Below are 16938 nucleotides of genomic sequence, written 5' to 3'. Positions count from 1 at the left end.
AACAAACTCGTGTGATTCCTCAACTTAATCAACTAAACCAAGCAATTGCCCCATGCACCAGAACCTTCAAAGAACATGGAATACTGCAGTATGAATGTTGAAGCCTATGGCCCTAAATATTGAGAAAAACCTCTGTATCCGGGGACGGAGGAGATATGCTGATATGTTGATCATTGAGGTGAGGTTGAAGCCTTTAAGCGTCTCAATCATCAGAATGCACATCCCCATGTCAATTGAAAGGCAGGAGTACGTAATAGGTAACACGCACCCCTGGTAACTATCCTAATGCAGTTGAATTATACATCTGTACCTATTCCACTAGAGTACATATATGTAGACACATGTAACTAAATGTACATGTACTATGTACTCCACATGTTATAGGTACATGTACATATGAGTGCATGGGAAACATCAAATCGGGCTGAATGTGATACCGGCGTCATTTGTCGGGGTGATCAAATTTATGTGAGCTGTCTTTTACTGTTCTAATATCACCTCATAGGCTGTCAGAACCTCCCCTCCAAAGTATAACCATGCAATGAATCAACAATTACATATATGTACTCTATATCGTGTAGTCATTCACACAAGGGTCTGAAAAAGGGCCCAAAAGTCCAAAATCATGTGCCGATCAGTCACAGGGTTCCAAGCTACAACTACATGTACCTGTATGCAGACGTCCTACGAATAGGTTCCAAGTCCATACTAACGCCTTCCAAACGAAAGAGAGTATTTGAGGGATAACGGGGCTGATATGCTTGGTAAATTCTACAATTTTAATACCATTATTCAGACATACATGCATCTTTAATTTTTATAACTTGATCTAGGGAAAATAATGCTATATCAGTAAGAGATATATTTGACTTGAGCCAATGGGTCCTTATCCAATTTATGATTCAAGCTTAATAATAAATACGCTGATGGTGTACTACCAAATCCTGAAAATATTTGAGCGAAAAATCGACTTGCGAAAACCCATTTCCCGAACTTAGACGAAAGAAAAGTCCCATAAACCAAAAAAAAATCAAAATCCCAAGGACAACTAGACCCGCTGAAATAAAAGGAGAGAGAGAGAGAGAAGGGGAAGAGAGAGAGAAACGTAAAAGAAAGAAAAAAACTGTACAAGTTGATATATGATTACCATCTGAAATGAAACGTTAGAGAAAGCAAGGAACACATAAACCCATGGACCCGCATCCTGCCTGATCCATAACACCCAACTTTGATTTCTTGTCAAAATCCATCATGCATGTCCATTTATTCTTTAGGATCAAAGCTCCCCTTGCTTAATCCCCGCTGATTGTTCGCCTTCGCTCTCGGTTTCGGTATCCTCTTGCCGTACGCCACCCCCAGGCGTGGTAGGTCGCTCATTATCTTCGTCTAATGATGGTGATAGGGTCAAGGATATGATATCAGTGTGTGCCGAGCCGAGTCTTTGTCCACCGAGAGTGCCCCAGCCAGCACTGCTAGCCGAAGGTGAAAACGGGGGTATTCCAATCTTCCCTCTGCCACCACCGCTATTTAGCATCCCGGGATTCGAAAAACCTCCAGAGAATATGCTCCTCACATCGTCATCTTCGTACTCGTCAAAGTCGCCGTTGTTTAATGCGCCAGTCAAACTCTGATATTTCCCTTCACTCCCACCGGTATTGCCTGTGCCGCCATTGGTCGCACCGATTGTCGAAGCTGTTGAGCCGGAACGACTCATCCCAGGGCCTTGAGGACTTGGGAGAATACTGTGGCTTGGTAAGATAGAGAAAATCTCGCCTTCCCCATTTGGCCCACTACCAGGCTCCGGCGCAAAAGGGTCTGCAGAACGGGATATCAAATCATCCAATCCCCCCGACGAGTCCCAGCCCTTCTGGGCTATCTTCTCGAAAATTTCAATTTCGGCCCTTACAACAAGAGCTGAAGAGTCGAGAATTCGAGATGAGGTTTCCTGTGAAAGAGCCAAAGCTGAACGATAATGGCCATATTTGAGATTATCAAGTTCATCTATTTGTCTAGTGAGATCTACCAGCGCGGTGCGAAAAGAAGATAGGTCTTCGTGTCCATCAGCGGCTGCCGTCGAAGTCCATGGGGAAAAGTAATCCAATTTACTAAACATAGAGGAATACCCACTTCTTTTCCTTTGTCGCGCAAGTTTCAAATGATCCTGCTCACGCTTCCGAAGCTCTTTGCTCTTTTCATTGGCTTCTTTCTTGTATTGCTCCTCGTTCTCATTGTTTTTTTGCTTATAACTATCCAATTCGTGCAACAAAGGTACCTCAAAACCCCTGTACAAGCTTTCAGAAAGAATATGTGTATTGCTAGCGATAAGATATTGAAGACCGCCAGCGTTCATAAGCCCTTCGGCGGTATCACCGGCTCCTTTACCTACGGAAAACGAGTGGGATCAGTGTGATTTTACTTTCTACGGAGCTGCTATCTGGAGGCCATACATTTCGCACAAGATTCTAAAGCAGCGCCAAATGACGATGCAGCAGCAGCTACTGCAGCCATGGCTTTCCGATAAACCTTCGCGGCATCGAGGAGGCCTTGGTAGGCCAATATCGAAGCAGCAACATCTGACCTAGATAGAAAGTTCTTTGGTAGTAGCGGAGGTGGAGGAGGAGGCAAGTTTATGGATGCTGTGGGGAAAGCAGTTGAGGCGAAAGAATGGGTTGGAGACGGTGGGATGGGAGGAAGGCCGTGCAGGTTTGTGGTTGACGGAGACGTTTGGGCGGCCATAGCGTGAGGGGGAAAGAGAGCGATGGAGAGAAGACGCGGCTTCCTTAGGTACGGCAGGCCTAGGAGGTAGCGAATCTATGTATGAAGAATACGCAAGAACACAAAGGGGGGGAGATGAACAAGAAGGTGCAGACAATAGAGACAAAGTTTGAACAAGTCAGGGTAGAAGTTGCGAAAGCATTGTTTGAAGGCTCTCTCTCTCGAGGAGAGTTCCTCCACCACCTCCACCTCTACCCGTCGCTGGGTGTTGGCTGCCAAGGCCTAAGGACCAAGCACGGACGACCATCCAGGGTACCCTAGTATACGCGTTGGTGTGTAACGCTGGGGGAGGAGGTACTGGGGGAGGCTGTTCCTCTTAGCACTGGCCTAGATCTGTGTACTGCAGATTAGAGTACAGTACTGTAGATATATTTTCCATGTCTCCTTCTGATACAAGTTGTGTTCCAGAAAACTCTGAATATCCTCCGGCTAGTTAATGCCTGTTCTCCCACACAAACTTTATTCGCATTCCATAGGCCTGGTTCCCCTTACTGTTTGCTTCACTTTAGCGTATCATTTGTTCTCGTTCTCTTCACTATCCGCGACAACAACAACGACACCGACAATACCCCACATTTTCTCCTCTTTTCCCTTCTTCTTCACATCACGCAAGACTCACATCTCTACCCCAGCCATGACCACTGCCGCCGCTATCGTTGTGCCCGCCGCTACTAAGCACACTGCCACGTAAGTCGCTCACAACAACATTCAAAATTGTCTGTCACTCATCGTGTGTCGTGCGCTAACTTGTCTTATTTCTGCAGCTTTATCTTTTTGCACGGCCTCGGAGATACTGGCGCTGGATGGTATGTCCCTTTTCACTTTTCCTATTTGCCTGACACGGTAAAATTTCATATACCTTCTCAATATGGATCCACTTGCATATAACTTCATCGCATTTTTCTGCATATAAACTCCATCTCTTCTTCCTGTCAAGCCTAATACTATAGATACATCTCATTCTACAGGTCTTCCATCTCCGAGAATTTCCGCCTCCGCAGGAAGTTCGATGAATGCACTTTTATCTTTCCCCATGCGCCCAGAATTCCCGTTGACCTGGTATTTCTTCTGCTGCGATAAGAGTCATAATGTTTCAAAACTAACTTCACCATCGCAAAGAACATGGGCATGCGCATGCCCAGCTGGTTCAACCTCGTGAGTAACTTGAGGGGTGGAGGTGTTGGTTCTCAGTAGCTTCGAGTGATTGCTGATGATTTGCAAATCCAGTACACTTTATCTGATATGGGCGCACGCGAAGATGAAAGTGGAATGCTTTCTAGTGTCGAAAAGGTGCATGGAATAATACAGGAGCAAATCGATAAAGGAATTGCTAGCGAAAGAATAATCCTCGGTGGTTTCTCTCAAGGCGGCGCTGTTGCTCTTTTGGTACCAGCCCACTTTGACTCCGTTTTTTTTCTGTTAAAATTTCTAATTCGCCGTTTCGCTAGTCTGGACTCACTTGCAAACATAAGCTTGGTGGAATCGCTGCACTTTCCACCTGGCTGCCTTTGAGCAAAAAGATTGCATCAATGACTCAAGACGCCAATAAGGGGACTTCCATTTTCCAAGCCCATGGAGAGATCGACACCGTTGTTCGATTTAAGTGGGGGCAAGATACAAAGGCAATTTTGCAGGAGGAGTTACACCAACCAGTAGAATGGCACAGCTATCCGGACCTCGATCACAGCGCGGAGCCACAGGAGATTATGGATATGGAGAGGTGGATGCTGAAGATAATTGCTGATCAAGCGTAAGGAATACATGTACCCATACGACTCATAGAGTCCCTTCTCAAGATATGTATCTGCCCCACGATTTCTCATATTTTCTGTTGCCAGTCACAGGCTTAGATTGTGTAATGAAGCTTAGATATCTTGCACGCTTGAGTAGCTTCAAACTAAACTCATATTACTCTGGATATTAAACAAAAGTAGGACACATTTCTAAAACACTTCATACTTTGAAAAGTCATAAGAAAACCGGGAATCCCCCCCGGGGGGGGGGGACTGCGAATCCCACAACGAATTAAAACCCCACCCCCGACAGCAAACCCAACGCCCTTTCAAAAACCCATTCTTGCTATTGCTGCCAGCTCATGACCAGAAATGTTGTATCGATCGATAGGGGAATTTAATCTTTATTCAACTCTTTCGCCTTAGCATGTTGCTCCTCGCGGCTTAGTTTGTTCTCGAAAACCGAAGTGTCGTCTGGGATGACAGGGCCCGGGGTCGCATTGTGATGCTCAGCGCAAGCCTTTACAGAGTCGCCCTTCTTATCGAAAACACCGGTCTTGATCTGTTCTTCGTTGGGAATGACGGGGTTGGTAGACATGTTATTTGAGGAAGAATCGCCATCCTTCGAGTTGATTCCTGGAACAATAAGAGGCATGATTTTACGATTTTTTGGTAGGACAGTGATAATAAAGTTTAGAGCGATTCGATGTGCCTGAGAAAATGTTTTCGATTTTTTCTTCCACTGCAGATGCTTGAAAAGAATGGTGAGAAGAGGAGCTTGGGAGGCTTTTATTTCGTGAGATGAGCTGGCTATCTGCAGGCTGAGGGGATGTTAATGACGACGAGGGCTTACTACGTCATATGACGCAGATGCGGGGGGTAACTAAACATCGACTCTTGGCAGTGTCTTGCGCGTACTGTAGCTGGAATGGTCAGGCGATGTGGGATGTGGGGTCTTGCTATTCAAGCTTCAAATCTAGGTTCCCACTTTTAGATCAAGGCCGGAAGCTTTCCAGACAAGGGCTATGAAGTGAAACCTGCTCCCGAAGCCCCGAAGCCCCGAAGTCCACAGATTTCCCGTAGGACAAAGATGGAGTTGTTTCGTGAAGGTCTTAATGATGGCAAGTACACGCTACACAGTAGCATCTATACTTAGACCCATCGAGGGGAGGTTTCAAAATCATCTGAAAAGAAGTTTGGTTGCCGCATTTTCAACCCGGGGATGTTACCAAGATCAAGTGCATACATGAATATGAAATAATATTATCTCTGTCAATGTAAAAAAATAAAAATAAACCCGTTTTGACAGTCGTTTTCTGCAATAAACGATGGTTGCGAAGTGTGTGTGCGCGTCGTAACAGCAGTCACTCCAAGCCGCAATCGATAGGTCTCCGTCACTAAGCAAACCTCCAAGCCCCGCCAATTGTGTGTGAAGCCCAACGTCAAGCGGTACCATCTCTCCGAACATCCCTCCCCCCGCAATTTTTCATCTCCAGCGAATTTCATTTCAAGGTAAGTCACTTCCTCATTCCGAAATCTGTATATCTGAGGTTTTGGGTACAAAGTTTGTAAGTGTTGTGTGGTGGGACCTGACTAATTTTTATTTTTATTATTTTCGTTGGACAGTTTTCTTCTTTTCGTAACCTCACTTAATCACAATTTGAAGCAATGGATCCCGCGAAACTTGCGAAGTTGCAGGCCTCTGTTCGTATTGGTATGTCAAAATCATTTTTACGGAAATCCTTGGTGGTGGGGTGGAAGAGGGGTAAAAAGGCGACACGACGGACGAAGAAAAATCAGATTTCTCGCTGCGTTTAATGGGGTAATTGGGTTAGCAATAAATGTGCGCTAACATATTGAACTTTTTGTACAGGGTAAATATTTCCGCTTCCTACCAAAATTTCCGAAGATTAAGATCGAAAATGATATTTTCGCTGTTCATGGTTTTCTTGTTGTAACAGGCGACTGACAATGGCCGGGGTTTAGAGGAAAGGGAACTCCACGAAGGAAAGTTAAGAAGGTTCACAAGAGCGCTGGAACTGATGACAAGAAGCTTCAAACTGCTCTCAAGAAGCTCAGTGTTCAGCCTATTCAGGCCATTGAGGAGGTGAACATGTTCAAGGAGGACGGAAATGTCATTCACTTCGCCGCCCCCAAAGGTGAGTGATTGATCTTCAGCAAATCCATATGCAATCTACGAGCCAATCAACAGTCGAGATATTCTGTGGTTGCATATGTGGCAATAGTGGCAGTGTTGACGGTTTTTATCACAGTACATGCCGCCGTTCCCGCGAACACTTTCGCGATCTACGGTCGCGGGGAGGACAAGGAGCTCACCGAGCTTGTCCCCGGCATTCTCAACCAGTTGGGCCCTGACTCCCTTGCATCATTGAGGAAGCTTGCGGAAAGCTACCAATCTCTTCAGAAGAAGGAGGGCGAGGAAGCCGGTGACAAGAACGAGGATTCGGACGACGACGATATCCCAGAGCTCGTCCAAGGCACCGATTTTGAGAGCAAGCCTGATGCAAGCAAGTCCGAGGAGAAGGCTGAGGAGAAGGCTGAGGAGAAGGCTGAGGAGAAGGCTGAGGAGAAGGCTGAGGAGAAGGCTGATGAGAAGGCTGAGGAGAAGGTAGAAGCTTAAATCTGTAATACCTCCTCTCAATTGTTTTCAAAGGCTGTATCATGCATTCATATCACGTTTCATACGATTGCCTTTTTCGCAGAACAAATATGAATAAATAAAAAAAATGATATAAAAAAGGGCCTGAAATTCAAACATAATTTTTTTTTTACTAGATTTGTCAATTATCCGTTGCGTAATTTCCGGGATCTTTGTATAATTATTTATTTTTATCAAGTATGTAGAAAGTACCTACATGACTTTGACACTGGGCTTAGTTTGATTGAGAAGATAACTACATGTACATTTACATGGTCCTTACCCAGAGCACAATGTGGAAGAGTAGAGCTCCCTAAGTGGTACATAGAGTAGATGTGGCGTGGTTCGTATATGTAACTGCATACAACGAGTAGAGTACAAGTATCTTTGCCCTGCCTGGCCCCTGCCTCAGATGCGCATAAAGTACCTCCCATTACCGACATCCAATGGGTATGTTGTTTGAAACAGCGAAAGATAAAGGTCGTGATGTGTGGGGCTGCAATGAAATTACATTATTGTAACTTTGGTGGCAATCATTCACATCTGGATGTCATTGCCCTTTCATCCTTCTTCTCAACAATTTCCCAAAAATGTTATGTCACGTGAGGGGTCTGAGTAAGGGCATATAAGCGGAAGGGATCGGCCCTGTCAAATGAAATTCGGTCCCAAAAAGCCTATGCTCGTGTGCCCTTGATACATCTCTTTTATCGTTTCCTCCGCTAAACCAGTCCACCAACGTATCACTCAGGAGAAACCCACCCATCCCCCATCCTCTATCTCCTTCAAGCCCTTCCATCCAGGCCACTCGCTCCTTCTCCAAAGGAAATAACACCTAGTATAGTACGTGGCTTTCGGAAAATCTTTCTCCGCCTTGCTTACTTGAGCGGCGAATTAGTCTGCGCACAACCCCACCGCTTCAAGGTTCAAGGGACATCGAAACTGCAGACGCACGAGCGGATCCGGGGACTCAGGGACTTATCTGTCTGTTAACCCATCAACAAAACAACCTTTGTCTTTAACATCGTCGAGATGGATCTCCTGTAATCAGTTGATTTCCTTCGGGAAAACTCGTGGTACTGGTCGCTCGCTATATCTTGTCTTCTCCGTACCTGCATCAAAGAATATTGATCGGTCGCGTGCTCTTGTTTTTTTTTTCTCTATTTTTTTTTTTTCATCGTTTAGTTTTTCTTCCCCTTTCATCCTCCTTGTCCATATTTCCTGTAAGAGCTGGGAAGGACGAGTACTCTTATCAGCAACCAACTCCCGGCTACAATGACGGCAATGCCTGGCTCAGAAGAGATTTTGGAGGGTTTGGGCTCGAGCTCGTGCAACATCTCAAAGTCTGGAGGAGGCCCTATTAACACAACAACTAAGGCTCAACATATCCAAAGTACTGAAACCATCCCATACGAACCGCAGCCAAACTTCGTCTCTCAAAACCGGGAGTCTTCCGTGGCTTCTGATCTAATTCCGGAAACCGATAAAAACACAACCAACAGCCACAACCAACCTTCTCAACTTGGGGTTCCAGATGGAAACGTTCGAGGGCGAGACAGAGTAGTTCGTAAAGGAGAGAGAGCTAGTAGCAGCGGCAGTGACAATAGTTCGAAAAACCGCGAAGCCAGAGAAAAGGCAGTCAAGGCCGCAGAGGAAGCGGAGGAAAGGGGCGCTGAGGTACTGGCCCAATACAGAAAGAATGGGGATTTTCGAGAGTTAGCAAAACTTGCACGCGACAAGGGTATTCCTCCAAATCTGCGTAGGGTATGTACCATATAAAGCTCTCAATACGGTAAACAGCTAGCTGACATCTGTCTTAGGAGATTTGGCCGGTCCTACTCAATAATCACCCTTGTGTTCTTGATAAGCATATAGCCAAAGAGTTTGTCGAAAGGACTGAGAATCACGAGGATACTCGAGAGATCCCTTTCAAGCGCATTCGACGTGAGCTCGAACGTTACCACCGTAAACTGAAGAAGGTTCCAGCAACGCGTAATGGAAGCCCGTCTTCGAACCCATCTCCAGTAGGCTGTGCACTTCCTAATGGAGAGTTTAAGGAGCCTGAACCGGGTCTTCTCGACCAAGCTGCTCTTGATACTGCTGTGGAAGATGCTGTAGTGGCGTTCCTCGAGAACCATGACCATGTCAACTACGCACCTGGAATGGTTTATGTCTGCCTTACACTTGCAGACTGGCTATTCATGCCTCCTAGCGTAGCTGCTAATAGCGGAATCGACTATTTTAATGACGCGGATATCCTTTCCTCTTGTTTTGAGAAAATGATGTATGTCATATTATGGTCCCCCACGGTATGCTCGACCCCTATCGAGCCTTCGGACTCCGTAATAAATCAAAGAATCTCTCACTTCCTTACAACATTTCGGCAATTGCTTCCTGAGGTGGCCCGTTATTTCGACGAGGAAGAAGTGGCCAGCTTCGGTGAGCAGTGGGTTTGCACATGGATCCAATGGTGGTGTGCTGGAGAGCTCAGAAAAGACGAAAAAGGGCGTCTATGGGATTGGTATCTCGGGTTCGAACAGCCTCGCCTGAGAAGCTCTCAGCAGTCAAGAAACAAAGCTGTTCGTGGGGAATTTGAGGATTCGAGAGGGTCACATCCGGATGAGATATATTATCCATCAGATTGGCATATTCTTGTGTGTGTTGCTCTTCTCAAGAGTCGCAAGGATGATTTGGAGGAGCTGGAACAATCGGAGATTCGCACGCTGCTTAGAGGATTGCCCAAAGTTGATATGGGTTTAATTATTGAGGTTTGTTATTCCAGAATTGTCACATTAAACTTGGACAGCTTTTTTTTCTAACTAGTATCTGTCAACAGGAAGCGAAGTCTCTTCGCGAAGAGCTCCGAGCCATCTTGCAACATGAAGAGGAGGATTATGCAAATAGATCGACCGGCAACGCTAGTGACGATTGACCATAATACCAGTTCAGCGTTAACTGTGAACAATCCATAATGGTATGTTTAAGATATGTGTTTGTGATCCTGCTTTGTGTATGGATGCAACCATAAAAACGAATAAGGAAGCAGAAATAAAGAAGAAACAAAGTGCTTTTGAATGAAGCAGGAAACAGGATGGCGCACGCTGGGGTCTTTTGTATGGAATTCATGTCTTTGTGTTTTTATAATGGTGACATCCGCTTTGTGAATTGTTTTAGTTGCTCGGGGGTAATCTTTGCTCTGCATGTATGTACTGCACTATGCTGTTTAAACTAAATATGGGAGGCAGATTTTTGCTCGCAGTTGATTTCTGTCAATCTTGAGATAAGACAGTGCTGCTATCAGTGACAAAATATCCCTTTCGAGTCTCAAATCTCTGAATATGTAAGCTGCATGCTATGGAATGAGTTCGAAATTTGGAAAATCTGGCGCGGGTTGAGTACAGGGCGGGTTCTCTGCACTTAGGATGGAAAGATGGTGTAAGCTTCTCTCGTCATGGTCTAGTAAATTCCAAACTGGACTAGGAAGTTCCCACAACCACAGCAGTCACGTTGCGCCCAGCTTCAATCCCACTTCAACACCAACAAAAAACATCACCAAAATACCCCGCCTTACCAATTGAACATTTTACTATTTCCAACTCCTCATCACTAAATTTCAAGGTACGCTTCATTTCCCGTGTGCTCTTTAAATCCCTCCATATATCTCCGCCCAACAGGAAAATGATATGTGTAAAAAGAGGTTTTGGTGGGGGATGGTGGGGTAGCGAAATATGCATCCACCCCCACCCTCTCGGATTATACACAACGATCAGAAGCCTCAAACCACCTTAAGCTCGCTAACAAAAACTTGCTCTCTACAGCCATGTCAAACCCCCGTATTGAGGACGTTACCGAGGAGGAGGTCAAGAAGGTCGAGGTTGAGGACCATGATTCTGAGGAGGAGTCTGGTGCCGAGGATGCAGGTGCCGACGAGAGCGGAATTCCCGCCGGATCTTCTGTCGCTGTTCACAGTAAGAACGAGAAGAAGGCGAGGAAGCAGATCGCCAAGTTGGGATTGAAGCATGTTCCTGGCATCACTAGGGTCACTTTGAGGAGGCCTAAGAACGTTTGTTTACCCGAGCTCTTGTTTAATTGGAGGATTGTATGAGTTCACGGCAGCTTGTTTCAATGCAAAAAAATGCCTGGATGGGCTACTAATTGTGTGGGGGAGCTGCGGCCTTTGAGGGCAGAAAAAAAGGCTGTCGTGGACTCAAAAATTGACCGTAATACTCTGGATATCTCGAGCAATTTTTGCTAATGTATCTTATGTGATAGATTCTTTTCGTTATCAGCAATCCCGATGTCTACAAGTCCCCTACCAGCGACACCTGGATGTAAGGCCGCGCAAGACTTTATTCCTCAGAGGTTTCAATTCTGACGAAAGGTGTAGCATTTTTGGTGAGGCCAAGATCGAGGACTTGAACTCCCAGGCACAGGCCAACGCCGCTCAGCAGCTTCAACAGGCTGAGAATGCGTCAAGCATTGAGGCTGACTTCGCCGCTGCCGCCGCCGCCGACAAGGGCAAGGGCGCTGCTGATGCTGCTAAGGAGGAGGAGGAGGACGATGGTGAGGAGGTCGATGAAGAGGGCCTTGAGAACAAGGACATCGAGCTCGTGATGGCTCAGGTATTAATTTCACTATGCACTTGGAAAAACAAATTTTAGAATGCTAACAAAAATCCTCCTACTATAGGCCAACGTTTCTCGAAAGAAGGCTATAAAGGCGCTCAAGGAAAACGATAATGATATCGTCAATTCAATCATGGCCTTGAGCGTTTAGATAATCTCTCTTAACTCCCCTTTGTCCTACTCAATTTTCATGAGGTAAAAGAAATACAATAAACCAAATCTTGGCGTTCAAAAAATAATAATTTCCTTATCGAGGTCTCTTATATGATTTTCTGAAAATCTGGAGCTTTTGTCGCCCTACATCTCTGGAATTTACTGACCTCCAAATATCGATTTAGAAATCCCAAAACAAAAGCACGGATGTCAAATTACAACCCCTGCATTTTAATTGCTGTTGGTTGTGCCGAAGATGTGCTGAAATTAAAAAGATGCGACTGCTCGGCGACGAGGATCAATCCTGGAACGTGGCTCTCAGTGCCTAGTCGCGGGATTGGGAAAGCATTACACCCTAATTCCAAGTATTCCGCCGTAACCAGATATATGTAATAATCATGAGCTATCACTCGGTCATACTGAGACGAAAGTGCCACAAGTATAAAATTTGAACCTCAATTAGAATTATCTCTTGTTCAAAAATTGGACAAAGTCAATCAAATACTGTTCAATAAAACTACTCGCTCAAGGTTTACTACTCATGAACACTAAATGTTGTCAAAATACTTCAATTATCTATATACCCTTGTCAAAAGATCAACTATATCTTCCCTCTGCCCTATTGACGATACATTTCTTATTTCATCGCCTCCAAAGAGCCAGCATCCTTCCCCCCACCAGCGTCCACGACACAACGACCAATCTCGTATCTGTTTCTAAAAAAGCCCATCACCAGATCATTCCAATCACATAAGCCATAAATCTCCCTTGAAGCTTTTATACATTGATCCCCAATCGCTCTCAAAATATTTATGTCACTCTCACTCAACAATCCTCCTTCCAGCAAACCTTCGTTCCAGAAGAGATCAACCACGAAACTGAGCTGAGCTCCGAGCAAGAATGAATAGTTTTGGTCAGGCGCTTTCGAAACATTTTGGAGCCACCCCAAATACTCCATGATTGGCCCTTCGTGCTTCCGGAAAACGCTGGCATGCTCGGAAATTTCGTACAAGCCACGGTTCTCATTTGAATGGTGAATTTCATCCATTCCTGCACAGAGATCGTTTTGATCTTTGAAACCATAAAGAGCCCGAAGAATCTTGATAGCAGTCATCCCTTGTTCAGTTGCGCATTTTGCTGGATACGAAGGAAGATGCTCGAACGGAACTGCTGAAAGGCGGAGGATCGGGAATAGGCTTTGAGGAGTTGTTGCACCGGAGATTGGCGTGGGTGACAAGAGATCTGAAAATTCCGTTACGTTTGGAATGCTAATAGGAGGCGGTTTATCGATCTGGTCTTGGAAAATTTGTTTTGATGCATTTGAGAAGCTTTGGCCAACAAATTCCGAATAGGCACCCATGAAAGATTTCGGTCTAGGATTCACAAGCTCTTCAATCCAATCTTTCAGCACACCAACCTCATCTGTAGTGAATGCTCCAAACATCCGTCCGCCCCATTGCAACTCTTTTATTAACTTACTCTGTTCTGGAGAGCCCCTAACGACCCATCTCGATTCTGTCAGAGCATGCAGAAACGCGAGTGAGTGGGTGTGATACGCTTCGGTTTCCAACCATTGACTCAATGATTTCCCTGATTTACCCCCAATTTTTGCAGGGCAAGCAGCATGCATTGGACGAGCGGTAAAACATTTTTCTCTGAAAATCTTTTCTACGCTACAATCGAGTTCCGACGGGGATGCTGGTGTTGTTGGTAACCCTTCCGCAAGGATGACTCCGGCCTGGACTCGCCTCCATGCAATTCCAACCTCGTTGGGCGGAAGCGATTCGATATACTCTGTTACGGCTTTGATCCCCATAGCTGCATGGCCCGAGTGGCCGTTATCGATGGAGACATGTAGGATGAAATAGTATGGATCCAGCCTCAACTCCCGAAGCTCCTGGATGGTGATCAAGAGATGCAGTGGTAAACTCTCATATGCCATATTAAACCCTAGAATCTCCGGCAAGAACTCTTCCGGCCATAGTGATAAACACAATTGAGAAACAGCAGCCTTCCACACCCTCTCCTCTCCGTTCGGATTGTGGCAATTATCGATAAATTTCCTTTCGTTCCCCCTACCGATGTCCGCATCGATGGAACGCATGAGTTCTTGATAAACCCAGACATGGTTTTTAGTCAAATCTCCATCGCCGAGCTCCTCGCTGAGAATTTGCCAACCAATGCGTTGTGAGGATCGATTATTCGGTAGGCTATTGAAAGCTCTGTTTATGCCGCCTAACCAAGCACCGTCGACGTATTTCACTGGTGCAGCAGTGCGAAGCCACCATTTTGCATACTCGAGGTTGGGGAAGATTTCTCTGGGGCCACCTTGACGTCTTCGTAAGAGGTAAGAATCGAATCTTTCGGTGATTTGTGATTCGGAATTTCTGAAGAACTCATATATGGCAGCTGGCGAATAATCGGGGATTGAAAGGATGCTGTTATCATCGGGAGCTGTCTCAAGTGCTGCGGTAATGGTTTCGTCGAGGAGACTTATAAGCCGATTTCTACCGGCATATAGGGCAGTGGGGAACTGTTCGAGATTTTGAAGGAAATAATATAGTGTCTTATCTGACTCGAGAGGTGTATTGGATTCTAAGGTTGAATTTGGCTCTTTTTTTGTAGCTGAAAATGAGCCAAGTTGCGCATCATTATTGGCGCTCCCGGCCCTAGTGCTCCTTAGAAGATAAAGTTTGCTCTTGAAGGCGTAATAGGCAAGACATGTTAGGAACACCGCAATACTCGAAGACAACGCCAACAGCATTAGAAATTAACAAAAAGTTTGCACTTGGTTTCGAGTAAGGTCCGTATGAATCCTTTGGAACCTTAGGAGTCGCATTTTTAAAAAAAAACATATCTGCTACTGTGAAGCCAGAATGTTCACGTCATAACATGTAACTGAACGCTGGCCTTCAAAGAGATGCTCCACATTACTGAAAGTCCAATAGTATGGCTCTAAACTCCTTTGTGGCTGTGTATCTCGGGGCGGAAAATAAAACCGCTACTATTTCTGCTCCGGGCACTCATGGGGATTCTAGCTTCCCGTAGTCAATAGAAGACGTTCTATCCGACTTCCGGGTTCTATAACTTGTCCCAATGAAATAATACTTATTGATTGAATAAAACTTCGACTTTCTCTATCCTATCCGAAGCAATCATCTTTCAATGGTCGATATAATAGAACGGATAGAATCCATAGGACCATCCCTATAGCCTACGGGAAGTCCTCAAGGATACAAAAGGCCTCTCAAACCATAGATTCTTTGGCATAGCTCTAACCTCGGGACATAAAGTAACCCCTATGGTTGACGTCATAGACTCTAGGCATCACCGTAAAGCTGAGATCATTCTAGTAGAATATTTGTGAAGTGACTTCTGAAAATTATAACTATCCATATCAAGGCAAGGATCCATAACTGCCATCAAGCTCTATGCCCGCCTAAAGCACTACTGTACCGTATACATGCGGGTAATAAGTTGTGAAACAGCACAATACCCTCTACTAATTTTAAAAGCAAGATTCCTTACATGTAATTTCACCACGTAGGAATATTATAAAAACCTTATTGGAACCGAATATTATGATTTTAAACGGATGAATATAATTGGTGTACCCATCTTCAGACACCCAATATAATATTATATGAAATTTTGGCTCTTATTAATCACCGAAACTGTTTTGTTGTATTAGCTCTCGTTGAAGTCGGCAAAAATGTTTTGTCAAAAAATAGGCGTAGCTTTAATCCGCGTTACAGACAAGTGAAGTTGATATAGGCTTCAGATACTGTGCCAAATTAAGTACACCCACGGTAACCCTTCGCGATATTAATCCTACAATATATATTAATATGCTAGAACCGCACCTAAGACGGGCAATGAGATGAGCAACCTTTTGGCAGATTCAATAAATCAATGAATCAATCAACCTTTGTATAAACATCATATATAACTCATCTGAGGCTTCAAAAACAAGGCTTCTATTGCATATGCTATTTACCAAAGGGGAAAACAATAAGAAAACAACACCAAATAGCTGTGACACTCCACAAGGAAAGAAAGACGAGATATAAGTACATGATAGGAGGAAGGGAAACCGAAAGTGAGCTTGCAAAGGGTCAAGGGCTCCCACACAAATAAGAAAAAGGAAAAAACAAATAAAAGTCGTTGATCCCAAGCAAATCCTTATAATTCTCTGCGCTCACTGCGATCTCGCAACAATCCAGAGGATTCATTATCGCCTTCCTCATCCTCGTTCTCGCCCTCCTCTTCGTCAATGGCTTCAAGTGCTCTCCCTTTCACTGATATCATACTCAATATAAGACCCACTCCTGCAATTCCACCAAAGACACCCCATGCCAAAAATTCCCCTTTTGGTACTGTGGTGGCCGCTGTAAATAACCCGCCACTAACTAAAGGTCCTATAGCCCTTCCTCCAGCACTAAGAGTCTGCGCGAGTCCGTTAAGTGTCCCCAGGGTGGAGGCGTTAGGGCTCCCATTTGTAATGAGCAGCATTGCACATGTGAGTCCAATCACTGTGCTTAACGTTTTCAAGAAAAGTACGCCCCCCAATTCAGCCCAGAGCCAGAATTTAGAGCTCGGGTCATGATCATCATAATACCCAACGAATGGCATCGCCCAGAACGCAATCGTGAATCCGAATAATCCAAGTCGATATCCCCAGTGATTTCCAAGCCGCTCTTGCATTGGTCCAAACAAAAGGAGTTGAAATACAATCGAAACTGTACCAACAAACGCAAGGGAAAGGCCGATTTCTTTTGGAAATAGACCGCGTCCGGTGGGTGGCTCGGAAGATACGAAGATTGGGTATAGCGAATTGAAGGATATATTCGAGAGATTGAAGATTGAGTATGTTATAAGGAGGATGGCAATTTCCGGAGTGATGATTGATCGATATGATGGAGGGGTTGATATCTCGGGGAATAAAGTGGAGGTGGCAGCTTCATCTCCGAAGTAATCCTCGTGCTCTTCCCCTCGT

General features: G+C 45.0%; 8 protein-coding genes across 8 annotated transcripts; 4 read left to right on the top strand and 4 right to left on the bottom strand.

Moving 5' to 3' along the window:
- Positions 1-1276: 1276 nt before the first annotated feature.
- H6S33_005766 (uncharacterized protein) lies at positions 1277-2736 on the bottom strand (the record flags this gene model as incomplete). Its single annotated transcript, XM_044837148.1, has 5 exons — positions 1277-1372; positions 1491-1511; positions 1574-2049; positions 2128-2382; positions 2448-2736. The coding sequence occupies 5 exons, from the start codon at positions 2734-2736 to the stop codon at positions 1277-1279; spliced, it is 1137 nt and encodes a 378-aa protein (XP_044699075.1).
- A 475-nt stretch (positions 2737-3211) lies between these two features.
- H6S33_005765 (uncharacterized protein) lies at positions 3212-4529 on the top strand (the record flags this gene model as incomplete). Its single annotated transcript, XM_044837146.1, has 6 exons — positions 3212-3462; positions 3540-3581; positions 3744-3834; positions 3895-3930; positions 4003-4161; positions 4224-4529. 6 exons carry the CDS (start codon positions 3212-3214, stop codon positions 4527-4529), a joined length of 885 nt encoding a protein of 294 aa, XP_044699074.1.
- A 376-nt stretch (positions 4530-4905) lies between these two features.
- H6S33_005764 (uncharacterized protein) lies at positions 4906-5163 on the bottom strand (the record flags this gene model as incomplete). Its single annotated transcript, XM_044837145.1, has 1 exon — positions 4906-5163. One exon carries the CDS (start codon positions 5161-5163, stop codon positions 4906-4908), a length of 258 nt encoding a protein of 85 aa, XP_044699073.1.
- A 1013-nt stretch (positions 5164-6176) lies between these two features.
- H6S33_005763 (uncharacterized protein) lies at positions 6177-7149 on the top strand (the record flags this gene model as incomplete). Its single annotated transcript, XM_044837144.1, has 3 exons — positions 6177-6222; positions 6497-6667; positions 6782-7149. The coding sequence occupies 3 exons, from the start codon at positions 6177-6179 to the stop codon at positions 7147-7149; spliced, it is 585 nt and encodes a 194-aa protein (XP_044699072.1).
- Positions 7150-8439: 1290 nt separating this feature from the next.
- H6S33_005762 (uncharacterized protein) lies at positions 8440-10096 on the top strand (the record flags this gene model as incomplete). The annotated part of the gene is made up of 3 exons (XM_044837143.1): positions 8440-8928; positions 8985-9932; positions 10001-10096. The coding sequence occupies 3 exons, from the start codon at positions 8440-8442 to the stop codon at positions 10094-10096; spliced, it is 1533 nt and encodes a 510-aa protein (XP_044699071.1).
- An 888-nt stretch (positions 10097-10984) lies between these two features.
- H6S33_005761 (uncharacterized protein) lies at positions 10985-11940 on the top strand (the record flags this gene model as incomplete). Its single annotated transcript, XM_044837142.1, has 4 exons — positions 10985-11227; positions 11437-11495; positions 11552-11786; positions 11854-11940. The coding sequence occupies 4 exons, from the start codon at positions 10985-10987 to the stop codon at positions 11938-11940; spliced, it is 624 nt and encodes a 207-aa protein (XP_044699070.1).
- Positions 11941-12579: 639 nt separating this feature from the next.
- On the bottom strand, positions 12580-14706 carry H6S33_005760 (uncharacterized protein; the record flags this gene model as incomplete). The annotated part of the gene is made up of 3 exons (XM_044837141.1): positions 12580-13331; positions 13422-13450; positions 13499-14706. The coding sequence occupies 3 exons, from the start codon at positions 14704-14706 to the stop codon at positions 12580-12582; spliced, it is 1989 nt and encodes a 662-aa protein (XP_044699069.1).
- Positions 14707-16124: 1418 nt separating this feature from the next.
- On the bottom strand, positions 16125-16454 carry H6S33_005759 (uncharacterized protein; the record flags this gene model as incomplete). Its single annotated transcript, XM_044837140.1, has 1 exon — positions 16125-16454. The coding sequence occupies one exon, from the start codon at positions 16452-16454 to the stop codon at positions 16125-16127; it is 330 nt and encodes a 109-aa protein (XP_044699068.1).
- Positions 16455-16938: the final 484 nt, after the last annotated feature.

This window comes from Morchella sextelata (genome assembly GCF_020137385.1).
Source record: "Morchella sextelata strain SCLS chromosome Unknown scls_2, whole genome shotgun sequence".
Taxonomy (NCBI): domain Eukaryota; kingdom Fungi; phylum Ascomycota; class Pezizomycetes; order Pezizales; family Morchellaceae; genus Morchella; species Morchella sextelata.
The sequence above is the reverse complement of the archived record's forward strand: the minus strand, read 5'-3'. Positions and strand labels throughout refer to the sequence as shown.